This window comes from Netta rufina (assembly GCF_964035555.1).
Source record: "Netta rufina genome assembly, chromosome: 2".
Lineage (NCBI taxonomy): Eukaryota > Metazoa > Chordata > Aves > Anseriformes > Anatidae > Netta > Netta rufina.
In genome coordinates this window covers 128606485-128618592 of record NC_140124.1, presented here as the reverse complement: position 1 = coordinate 128618592, position 12108 = coordinate 128606485, and the positions used below count along the sequence as shown (strand labels likewise).

The window sequence follows — 12108 nt, the reverse complement described above, 5'->3', positions numbered from 1 at the left end:
AACAAACAAACAAAAAATAGAAAGAAAGAAACAAGACAAAACCCAAACCAAACTAAACAAACAAACCCACCACAGAAGAATATTCTTTCATAACTTTGGCAGCTGCGTATCAGCGCATCAGGAACAGAATGAGCAGAGAAGTCTATGGCTGAGATGAAACAGGCTATACAGCTGTAAGGGCAGCAAAATGAGGAATTCTGTACTCCGTGAGCAATTCCCTGGACTGTACAAACTTTGCACTGCACAGAAAACTCTTCAGAGAGATTATATTCTTCATGAAACACTCCATAAAACTAGGAGAGCACCTGGGGAATTCTCAGGCTTGCTAATTTAATTTTAGCCATGAAACAAGCTATAAAGCCATGCAAAAATGTGCTTGCAAAGAACCTTTATTTTAAAGGCTTGTTTTCTATAGGCTCAATATGGCATTACTAACAACATTCAGATCAAAAAAATAATGTTACCAAACACACATTTATTAACACTTCCAAGTTTTCCTGTCTGCATCTTCTCTTAAATGTCAAACACCATTCTGTTATGTATTGGCATTATCTTGAGACATTACTGCATAAATATGGAACTCCACTGACATCAGCCGAGAGCTCCCCTTCCAGTGAATGGCGCAATGCCCAGCAGTCTCTAATACATTCACTGAACCAGTCATTAAGGAATTACCATTCACTCCAAAAAACCTTTTTTGTTTATTCTCTGTGGAAGGAACAGAGTTTGCTAATAATTCTGTGAAACGTAATTTGAATTTCATAATTTTATTGACAGATACTCCTGCGTAAAAGATTGTGGTCCTGGTCCTGTTATTTCTAGTATTTATTTATTTGAAGTTGTAAAAACAGTATTTTCCTGCATGGTATTGAACTGAAACAAGAAGGCTGCAAACTTTACCGCTTCTGCCAACTGAACTAGCAAGCTAAAGAAAGCAGGAACTAGAACAAGAAAGCAGTTGTGTGAGCATAAAAATTAATGAAACCTGCTACCACAGGGTTGGAAAACGTGGTGAGTGGTAAGATACCATCTGAAATCTGCCACAGCTGTGCTTTCCCTTTCCCCCAGCATTCTGCATGACAGAAGTTTAGAATTTGAACTGCAGCACTGGAGATTTTCATATAGTATCCTTCTTTTCCTCAGCTTCCTAGTTTCATAAAACTTTAGAAATATGTGTATCTTTGACTTCTGTCAAAAGGAAGTCGTGTTGAAAATTTCTTGCAGGCTCTTAAACAATTATAGAGGATGAGGAAGAGGAAGAAAATAAACAGGCATAGCATGATCACAGGAGACTTGCTGTCTTGGATTTTAGCCTGTGTAATAAGATATCTGTTATTTTTAAAAATAACAAGTAAACCTGCAAAGGACATACTTCTATGTCCTACAAATGTATAGCTTTTACTGGTAAGTATCATGAGGAGTGGAATTAGTAACCGGAGAACTTGGGAGGAGTAAGGAAGGACGACAAAAACAGTGTAATTTAATACACACAGAAAGAATCAGAATTTGTGTTTTCAGAAAGCTCCCTGAACACTCCACAATCCAACTCCTGTGTTAAGTTTTCCATTTCCATGCTATATATAACACATCCACCAAGTTTCTTAAGGTAACTGTCAAATTTCTGCAGCTGTTTTCCTTCTTCTATGTACTTCAGCTCTGTTGAAAGAACAGTCAAATCTAAAATTTAGTGATAGCTTTCACAAATTAAATCCCAGTTTGACTAGATCCCATAGTAACTCAATGAAACAAGGTTTTACACGGTGACGTTGTTATCAAGAGTTTTGAAGTGAAAGAATTATGTGAGATACCAACATAAATTAAAATAGAGCCTCTGTAGTTTGTGGGCTATAGGTACCTAGGGTGGTTGAATTTTAATACTTTTAAAGGACTAACTACCTAGAAGAACTACAAATGCATTTAATAGAAAAATATAAATTAGCAAGGATATTTTATTTTAAAAAGGATGACAATAAGAATGAGCATTTGACACATGGCTTGTCTAGAGGATTGTCATATGTTGCCCGCTAGCACAGGGGGGCTGCCATTTTCTTGGTGAAGCTGCAGTGTAAGACTAAGAGGTACAATCCTTCAACGTTTACTCCTCCTCTTTCTCCATACGTGCTTAATGATGGGGTTGAATAAGGGATTTTCAAATAAAACTCTCTCAGGCTTTGGCTGCTAAATGTTGTATCACGATCAGCACATTATTTAAATGTAATTATCTATATTCAGCTTTCATAAGAGAACAAAAAAAGCCAAGAGAACTTGTCATTTAATAGCATGTCTGTTTTAGAGAAGGTGTATAATTATGCTTTTAAAATAAATTTTGGTTCCAAATCTAGCCTTAGCTTAGAGACAGGGCTCTTTCCAGTGAGGAGATAGTTCTAATCCCCAGCACCTTGCACACTTTAAGATTCCCATCTAATTCATGGCCTGCTATGTTGAAAGCAAATGAAACAGAGCAACAATTAAATAGAAGTACACTTTCTCCATGAGAGTTTATATATCTTGCTATAGAAGAGCACTGTTTTTGCACAGACACACAGTTGAGCGACCAGTGTTAACTCTTGAAAGCTAAAAAAACTTTTAGTCAGAGGGGTATCACGTAAAGGAAATATGAATTTCCATGCCACCTCATGAGCTTCTCTTGAAGTTTCCCTTGAATTTCCATTTTCCCTTGAGTTTCCATGAGTTTCCCTTCTGGGAAAGTAATGTTTTAGTATAGCCTGCCTAAAGAAGTCTACAGAACAATATGCCAGATATTTCAATACTCTGTGTATGCTTGAACAAAATCCATGATGCCCATGATCATAAGGACTTGGTCTCTCATCTACCACTTAATTTCAATTCGATCTTCCTTTCTGCAGAAACAAGAGTAGATGCAGCAGGACTTTCACTGAAGGGAAGAAAGTCACATGGGTTTTGTTCATGAAGCGTCTCTGTATCTTCCTAACCTTGCCTTTAATGCTGCAAGCAAGTTCTTTCTCTTGAACACACAAGTGCTAACCTGCACAGACAGTACATTAAAGGTATTGACCAACACAATTCTCATTAGAAAACACAGCTGAGTCTCTGATATCTGTTCTTTTCAAGAACTTGTTATAACACTGTAATGAGTTTTTTTTGAAACAGCCACATCTTCTCTATTCACTGCTACATACACCAGCATCTATATGGCTTTTTGAGGAAAAAAGAACAAAAAACCTGAACTGTCTTGATCAGTAGTTGCAATTTTTTTTGGTCTAGACTGCTGTGAACCACTGTAATCCTTACAGGCAACTTTCACTGTTTATTATTATTTTTATTTTTTTTTTAATTTAGCCAACTTTTAACTGAAAGTCTAATAACAAAATAACACTGTGAATTACCTGCAGACTATTATGAATTTTTAAACAACCAGTTTATTAGCAATAATGTGGAAGCCACTCAGATAAATGATTTGCTATCAAAGTTAAACTTCCAATTTTTGACAGAAGCGTAGTACTTTGGAAGGGACAAAATGAAATTTACTGACAAATTTTAAATGCCTGTACATACATATGTAGGCAGGTACTTATATGAGGTGATTCATTCAATCCATAATAAGCATTTGTTTTAGAATGAATGCAACTTAGCATCTTCAATGTGCTTATCTCTTCCTACTGAGTAGAAAAAAAGTCCAATAGGTAAGCCAAGATCTTTACTACCTATGCAGGTTAAATTACATTCATTCTACTCGAGATGATCTAAAAGAATTCTTATGGTCTGTTGAGTTTTTAAATGTTGCACATTTAAATGCTTATCCACAAATGACCTATCCCCCTTGATATCATTTTCCTCTGCAGTTATACACCTTGCTAGTTGTTGCTTTATTAGTATGCTTTTAAATTTCACATGAGAATAAATAAATAGACTATTTGATTCTCATTGAAAAAAAAATCAAACAACAAGTGGTACACAGCCAATATGCAGCACACTGTTGTGTACTTCTCCAGTTAAATGGGACCTGGCTGTGCTTTTTAAGAAATAGTTCCATGGTGCAAGAAAATGTCAATTAATTTATGAGGGTTGAAACATGCAGCTGAATTGTAGATTTGAATAGCTGAAGATTCCAAAGTAACATCCATCCACTATAGTTGCTGCAAATCCTAAAAGTCAACAATGAAACTAGCACGAAGATTCATGATCTTTATCTAGCTACAAGCCAAATAACAGACCGCCTCTGCCATACTAACATATACTCAAACTGACCAAATACCTAGCTTTGCTATGCAATGGTAAGAACTAACGTGAACCTTGCTCTTTGTTGTTTTAAAATGTCAGTAAAGGTAATGGTTAGCAAAAAGATATTAGCCAGCACTGCCAACAGTTATCTATGTATCTGCTGGGTTGGGGAAATATGGTGGAATTACAAAACTCATGATATGGGTGTGAAGAATCAAACTTCAGGTGGGAAGATACCATCCAAAAGGGTACTCTGTCTGAAGGACAAGGCCAGGAAGACAAAAAGCAGGTGGAGATGTAGGGATCAGCAATTGCCTTAGAGAACTGAGAGTTTGGTTAAAGAAACCAGTCAAACCTGAACAATCAGGAAGATAGCTTCCACCTTGGTAGATCCCTCCAGCTACCAAGGTTCCAAGAGGAACCTTGGGCTAATTTGAGTCAAGGACTTCACACAGGGCTGCTGATTTGAATGAGGGGACTGTATGTATTTTAGGAGAGAGGAAGCAAGGGAAGAAGCTTCAGACCTCTTACAATAGGAGGATAATGTGGTCCGGTGCCTACAGTATTTAAAAATAATTCTTTCTATGGCATCCTTCTATTGCTACTCAAGAAAAAGACTGTTTTTAATATCATGAAGCCTATTTGTTATGAAAACTGATATTGCTCTCCTGCTCCTGTATGACTCTGTCTTAAAAATACCTTGATTATCCTTCCCTGGAATAGACTAATTCCACTTCTCAGCACTGGACAACAATCTAACATACTTACAGCAATATACTGTATTTCCAGAAAAATACAGTATCATTCCAATGCCGTTTTCCTCTAAGACAATCTCATTCAATATAATTTTAGAAAGCCTTCTGCCTTTTAATCTCACTGCAAGAGATTTCACTTAATAGAGTCATCCTTCTTTGTTACATTGCTCCCATTCCCAAGTGAATCAAAGTTTGCATTTTGTGATGTTCTGCATTCTGACAATTTGATTGATGTGTTTACAGCATCTTACAGTATCAGCTTGTAGATAACATAAGAAGAAAGCATTCAGTTAGAACAACAAAAAGAAAGTGTCTAAATACCAGCATCATGACAATATTTAAAACAGATTATGCATTGGTCCTGTGTGGAATGGAGGATGTATTGACGCTTTTAAGAGGTTTCTTCCAGACCTATTTACTCTGATTCTTTAATGTTTCAGTGCAGTGTTTAGTCTAGCTAACAGTATTCAAGATACATAAATGCTCCAGTTCATAAATCCTTAAACTCTTTCTTAGTATTTTAAAAAACAGTCCCCTTCCAAGACACTTTCCTCAAATCTTTAATACATTAATCTACTAGAGAGATTTGTTATATCACTAATCTTTTCAGCAGGTTCTGGTGCAATAGCTCAACTGCATGTGACTACCTTTTAAAATCATGCAGTCATGACTCACCATCAAAGTATGTGTTGCAGCATCCAGAACAGAAGAGCTTCAGCTTATTACTGTATCTTCTAGGGCAGTGATAAAAACAGCACTGGAAGGAAGGAAATTTGTCTTTTTGTTGGCACGATCATCCACAACTGTATGCTACCAAATATTAAATACTGGCTCCTTTATTTGCTTTTAATAAAAAACAGATTACCTCTTGCAAAGTTGCTAAACTACAATGTGCTTCTGCTGAGATCTCACATTTCACATGCAGGCTTGGAGTTTGCCAAGAATACACTCAATGACACCGTACTTCTCAGTATCTGCTGAGATAAATACCATAGGCCAACTTGGAGACCTGTGAACGTCAGACAAATAGTTTTTTAATAATAACCAATTTGTGCCACAATACCTTAATCAATATTTCATTCAAAGCTTATTTCATCAACTTCTGGCTTGTCAATAAAAAAAAATCCAACATCTCCATGCATTTTTTTTTCTTGTGGTAGGCATTTAACATCTACTTTACATTTGAATTAGCTTTCCCAGCCAGCAGACATTCTGCTGTTTTTTAATGACTATCTAGAAGCTACAAAAAGAAAAAAAGAAAAAAAGAAAAAAAAGAAAAAAAAAGCCCAGTTTAGCTGACAGCATTTCAGTTTGACTTAAAAGCAGTTCAATTTATTATTTCTCCCACGGTACGTTCACATTCTATATTGCATATCACTTCACTTCAGTCTCCCTTAGTCTCAGCCTTACATATTTCAAGGTTTCCATCATTTCTGCATTCTGCTCCCATGTGTCCGCTGACTGCTTTGGAGTCTAAGGACTGCCTGCTTCTGTTGCTATGCAACAGCATAGCCTACTTAAGGCTTCCTGAAATAATCGTCTCACATGCGCTTTTTTTAGACTTGTTTCCAGCAGGAATACTTTACTCTTTCACTATAGTGGTCCACTGATACTATTGCCATAAGATTAGATGACGGTCACCCGGAAAGTTTTGCTAACTACCTTAGAGGACAGAAAGAACGATATTGCTTACAAAATTGATGACGTACCTCCTGCATTGGCCCAGGAAGGTGTAAATCTCAAGCATTGCTATATTCTTGCCAGATGTTCTCCAGGTGTATTAGAGCCATATATATCTTCACTGGGGTAAAAATCCTAATTGCTTTCTTTTTCCTACTCTATTTCATTCAAAGGAAAAAAAAAATTGCTACCTACTGTAGAATAAGTCACACGACAGGAAAAAAAAACACACACACAAAAAACCACCGTGCTTGTATATGAAGTCCATTATAAATTTAATCAGATCAAGAGGAAAAACCTGTATGCGAATATTCCAAGTTGTCATTCATTACAACATAAGCTGATTTCAGAAATCCCTAGGGCAAGACTCCACGTATTTAATATCATGTGACGGATGCCATGCAGTGGGGCTGCATTTGCTTTTTGAGGTAACATTGTGCTGCCCTTGAGAAATTGTCCTGTGAAATACTAAGTTTTTCCAGCCTCGGACGGCATTTTTCTCATTATGACCTTCTAGTGTTGCTGCTGCAAGGGTAAACCAATGTGTTTTGTTTTCTCATTGCTGGCTCGTTTGGGAAGCTTAAGTTAATTTATTTCTGTAACAATATGTAGAGCAATATAAACAGAGGGCTCTTGTTAAAGCCTTGTTAAAGCATCAGTCAGTCAACCCAAGAGGGCCAAATGCACCAGGCTGAGGGGACAAAGGAAGGTCTAATAGTACAAAAGCGATTTTATTGAAAGGAAATATCTTACGTCATACCTTTTTTTTTTCCCTTGTCTGTTTTAGCATGCTCAGCAGCAGTTATGTCTATAGAGAGCTATGTGTCAGGCCAGCACTGATGCAGAAAGAGGAAAGATGCTTCCCAGCCCCAGAGAAAACAAGGTATGAATTAAGGTCCCTGCAGAAGCAAGTCTGCCTGTGGTCTTTTAAAGGAAAGTGGGAAAGAGAGCAGCAATTTCCTACTGTTTACAGTACCTTCAAGTCTTAAAGACAGCTTTTTCTTTTAATAAAGTTCCGTGGAAGGCACAGGAATGGCCTTCTCAACAACAAACACATGAAGTGGTAAACAGCAGTAATTTTCCATATGCATATGCATAGCCACAGACATGCAGTGAAGCCAAGCTATTCAAGAACATGATTGTGCAAGGTTTAGTGAGCATGACTCCCCCTGAGTGATGTATTTCAAGTGTTTATTCTTTAAAACCACTGGTATTAAAAAGCACATCTCAGACTCAAATCAGAATCAATACTATTTTGAAAGCCAAGAAGTTGAGACCTGAAGAGCAACATCTAGAAGGATGTCCTTTATCATAAGCAGTCTCAAACCTGAAAATGATGCATGAGCATCTGGAGGAAAGAAGGGCATTAGCAGGAAAGTCCTACTAATATCCAATTTGCATTTCCAATCTGCATTTTATATTTTGTAGTATTTATAGGCATTTCTGTTATAGGACAGTTTATAAAGAATTTCTAACATAAAAAGACAAAAGAAAGTCCTCACGTTTGCCATGGTAAGTTTGAAGACAGGAACCTTAAAAATAACGTTTGCAAGTCCGAGTGCAAAAGAAGAATCTAATTAAGCAAAGACAGAAAAAAAGCAAAACAAACAACAGCCCCTCTTCCTGAAGAACCCTTCAGATCCAGGAACATTTTGAACAGTTGCGACTGAAAAAAAAATCTGCATTTTATAGAGCAAGATCCTCTTAACAATGATGACAAGTTTCTGTGTACTGGTACCAGATGGAAACTAAAAAAAAGCTTGCATATACTAATATTTCATTAGCAAATGTGCTGCATTACAAAATCTGTCCATGGCACTCTGACTTAAGATATATTTGTAGACGCCAACCCAGGTACCCAGACAAATATGACACCCCACAGCAACTGAAGAAAACAGAGGCCCCACAAACCACAGCTACATAAAAACTCTGTGCTAGTTACAGCTTTAAATATGAGTGGGCAATATTGCTTTTGTCCCCAGTTTCAAGTCAAACTAAAGCTCAAGTAACTTGAGTCTTGTGCCTCCAGTGCCCCAGTTCTTCATCTAAGAGAAGAAAGGCCTAAATGAAGGAAGAGGTGCTTACAAGCAGGGATGGTGGAAGCATATAAACAAAGTAGAACTTCCTTGACTCTTGCAGAGCTCAGTGATTTCAGCCAACTGTAACAAAATACTCAAGCACCTTAATATATGGGCCATTAAAAAGCAGTGGCACACAGTAGATATTTTATACTCATGCCAATAAAAGTTATCCAACTAAACTAATAAATTTTCTGCAGCCCAAGCTCCTAATTCTAGCTCACAACAATTTCACAGTAGTTGCTGAGTACTTAGAAATGCTAAAAAAGCCTACAAAGAATCTGAACATGCAATTCTTAACCAAGTGCATAAAAACAATAAATATAATGAAGTGCAAGGCATGTTTTCTGGATATGAGCCAAGGCATAAATATATAGGTATGAGCAGAGACTGAAGAACTTACTGCTGCACTAAGTTCCCAGTTCATGTTGTCAGAGGACATGAATACTTTCATACTTGACCTGAGACCATGTAAGCACAGAATCCCTCCTTCCTTTCATCTACCTGTTGGTGTAGGGTGGATAATGAAAGAAGTACCAGCTGTCTGCTTACAATAACAATATATACGTGGGCAGAATATTTCTAAGGACTTCCATTTCTGAAATCCTGGCAAAGGGAAGAAAACCTCTCAAAAATAAGAATCACCCACAGAAGTGAGTTCTTGGATACCATTTTTTTTTTTTCCATAGGAGTCCGGTTGTCTGTATAACCTCAGAGATAGAGGGTAACTGTATAAATGGGTTTATGTTACTCCAAATCTAAAGTAATAGGAAAATACATAGTTGTTAAAGTCACTACAGAAGCACAGCCTTGCATTGTTACGTAAAAAATAAGCTTTAGGAATAAGAGAACAAAAAACAACAAAAAAAGGAGTAACGGATAACCAATGAAGAAAAAGAACAAACAAGCAGACTGTGGCAAGTATATAAAAATAAACCTAGATGGTTTTTAAGACTGAGCAGGAAGAAACAATCAACATCAAGTGCCTCCTGGCAAAGAGTAAGAACCACCTTTTATAACTACTGTTCTTTCTTGCAAAGACTTTGGGATACTGACAACCAGCTGTAAGCCTCTCCCTCATTCTAATTAAAACTGTCTATCTTTAGAGCTAGATGAACATGCGAAGGTTCATATCACCAGAGGAAAGCAGTATATACCAGTAAATATTCCTAAACAAAAATTTGAACTGTAGTATCAAGGATTTTCTCTATCAATACAGACAAGTATTAATAGTTTTGTAACTTAACTATGTCTTGTACTTTAACTATTAAATTTTTATTTCACATCAGGTATGTTTCCCTTTTTGCTGGTAACATAGCCAAGAGTCATATAGCCCTTCAAAGGAGTTGACTGAACTGCAGGCAAAATTTAGGAACTGTAATGCTAACATCCCCAAGCGAACATTTCCACTCATAGAAGTGGAACAGAGAAAGTTGCCTTGGCTCCCACCTAGCTCTCCCTACTACCATGCAGCACTACAGCAAAAGAAAGAAAAGCAACTGAAGGGAATTGTGATTACAGGGAGCCTTTCACCTTCTGTTAAGAGATAAAGAACTGTATTTTGTCACATACTGGTCTATTCTCCTTGATCTGTATGTTAACAGCCTGCATTCAGCTTTCTGACTGGCAGAGACCAGCAGCTGCCCCATGTCAGATCAGAGCCAGCTCCAGACAGCTCCAAAAGGGGCCTGCTTTTGGCCAGGGCCGAGCCATGAGCGATGCTGGTTGGAACTCTGAGAAAGCAGATTTAAGGAAGGAGGGAAAAAAACGTGCTGGGCAACAACAGCTGGGAGAGACAAGTGAGAAAATGTGAGAGAACCAGCCCTGCAGACCCCAAGGTCAGTGCAGCAGGAGGGCAGGAGGTGCTCCAGGCACCAGAACAGTTCCTCTGCAGGGAGAGGCCCCTGGTGGAGCAGGCTGTCCCCCTGCAGCCCATGGGTCCCACACGGAGCAGATCTCCACGCTGCAGCCCCCCCGTGGGTGGAGGAGCCCCCGGTGGAGCAGGTGGATGTGGCCTGGAGGAGGCTGCGGCCCATGGAGAGCCCCTGCAGGAGCAGGCCCCGGGCCGGAGCTGCAGCCCGTGGAGAGGAGCCCACACAGGAGCAGGGGGTCTGAAGGGAGCTGCTACCCACCCATGGGGAACCCGTGCTGGAGCAGTTTGCTCCTGGGGGATGGACCCTGTGGTACGGAGCCATGTGGGAGCAGTGCTTGAAGAGCTGCTGCCTGTGGGCAGCCCCCACAGGCTCAGTTCAGGAAGGACGGCATCCCGTGGGAGAAACCCCACGTGGAACAGGGGAGTAGAGTGACTGAGAAGGAGCAGTGGAGACAAAGCGTTAGGGACTGACCACAGCCCCCATTCCCCTGTGCCAGGGTGGAGGTGGAAGAGAGTGGATGAGGGGAAGCTGTTTTTAGTTCTCACTGCTCTAGGCTGTTATTAATTGGCAATAATTGCCTGTGTGACATTTTTTGTCCCTTCTTAAAAAAGAAGGCAGAGGAGGAGCGAAGAAGCGAGAAACAGCAGAAGGAACCCTAAGGTCAGAGAAGAAGGAAGAGGAGGAGGTGCTCCAGGCACCAGAGACGCCCAGTTTTCCTGTGGGCAGCATCAGCTTGGTGGATGGGTCCATCTGTACCCAGCAGTGGGGCTGTTGTGGATCTGGCTGGAACCATCTACATCCAGCACAGGGCAGACCCCAGCCTCTTCATCACAGAGGTCACCCATGCAGCCACCCCATTACCAATACCCTGACACCTACACCCAGTATACCCACAGACAAAATTTGTATTTATCACAAGACACTATGCAGATATAAATGGCCGTGACAAGCACTAAGTAGGCTTTCCAGTGTCTCCCTTAAACTTCCCTAACTTGCTGAGACTGCTCTTCAGTCACTTTCTTTCCTCTTCAGACTAGGAAATCACAGGCACATGGTAAACTCATTTGTTACACATCCCTAACACCACACAGCTGATGTGCGACAATCTCATGCCAAGCAAAGGCTGTGCGTCAGGTATGTTAATGCCATGAGCAACAACTAAGGCATTATCCTCTACACACCAGACTTTATCACCATATACCAAGAAATTCTCAATTACCGTCATGCTTATCTTATAGCCATGATTTCTATAAACAACAAAAGCAACTTGTTTTTCCCAAGATTGAAGCTGTTGTTTTACATGGGAAAGGATGAGGTACCTTTTCTCTGACATTTTCAGGTTTCTGTACCAGAGGAAAAAAGGTGGAAGAGAAGTATATACTAGTTTTTCAAACCTGTATGTTGCTTCCAAGAAAATATTCAATATAGTAACAAAATTATATAATTATTATTATCATTTTATATCACACCACCTTATTCAGTTGAATTAATGCTGGTCAGAAGAGCATGAAGTACCAA

At 39.1% G+C, this 12108-nt stretch overlaps 1 protein-coding gene across 3 annotated transcripts in view; it reads right to left on the bottom strand.

The window, feature by feature from the left end:
* Positions 1 to 12108, bottom strand: part of PKIA (cAMP-dependent protein kinase inhibitor alpha) — a 43076-nt gene that overhangs the window by 10173 nt on the left and 20795 nt on the right. The window contains exons 1-2 of one of the 3 annotated variants that reach the window (XM_084306912.1): positions 5824 to 5946; positions 5634 to 5715 (exon numbers count right to left, since the gene is read on the bottom strand). The exons of the other annotated variants lie outside the window; for them this stretch is intronic. Coding sequence (XP_084163038.1) covers positions 5634 to 5636 — 3 coding nt within the window. The 5' untranslated portion in view covers positions 5637 to 5715; positions 5824 to 5946. Of the gene's footprint in view, positions 1 to 5633; positions 5716 to 5823; positions 5947 to 12108 lie in introns of those variants that run through there. 3 annotated transcript variants of the gene reach the window in all.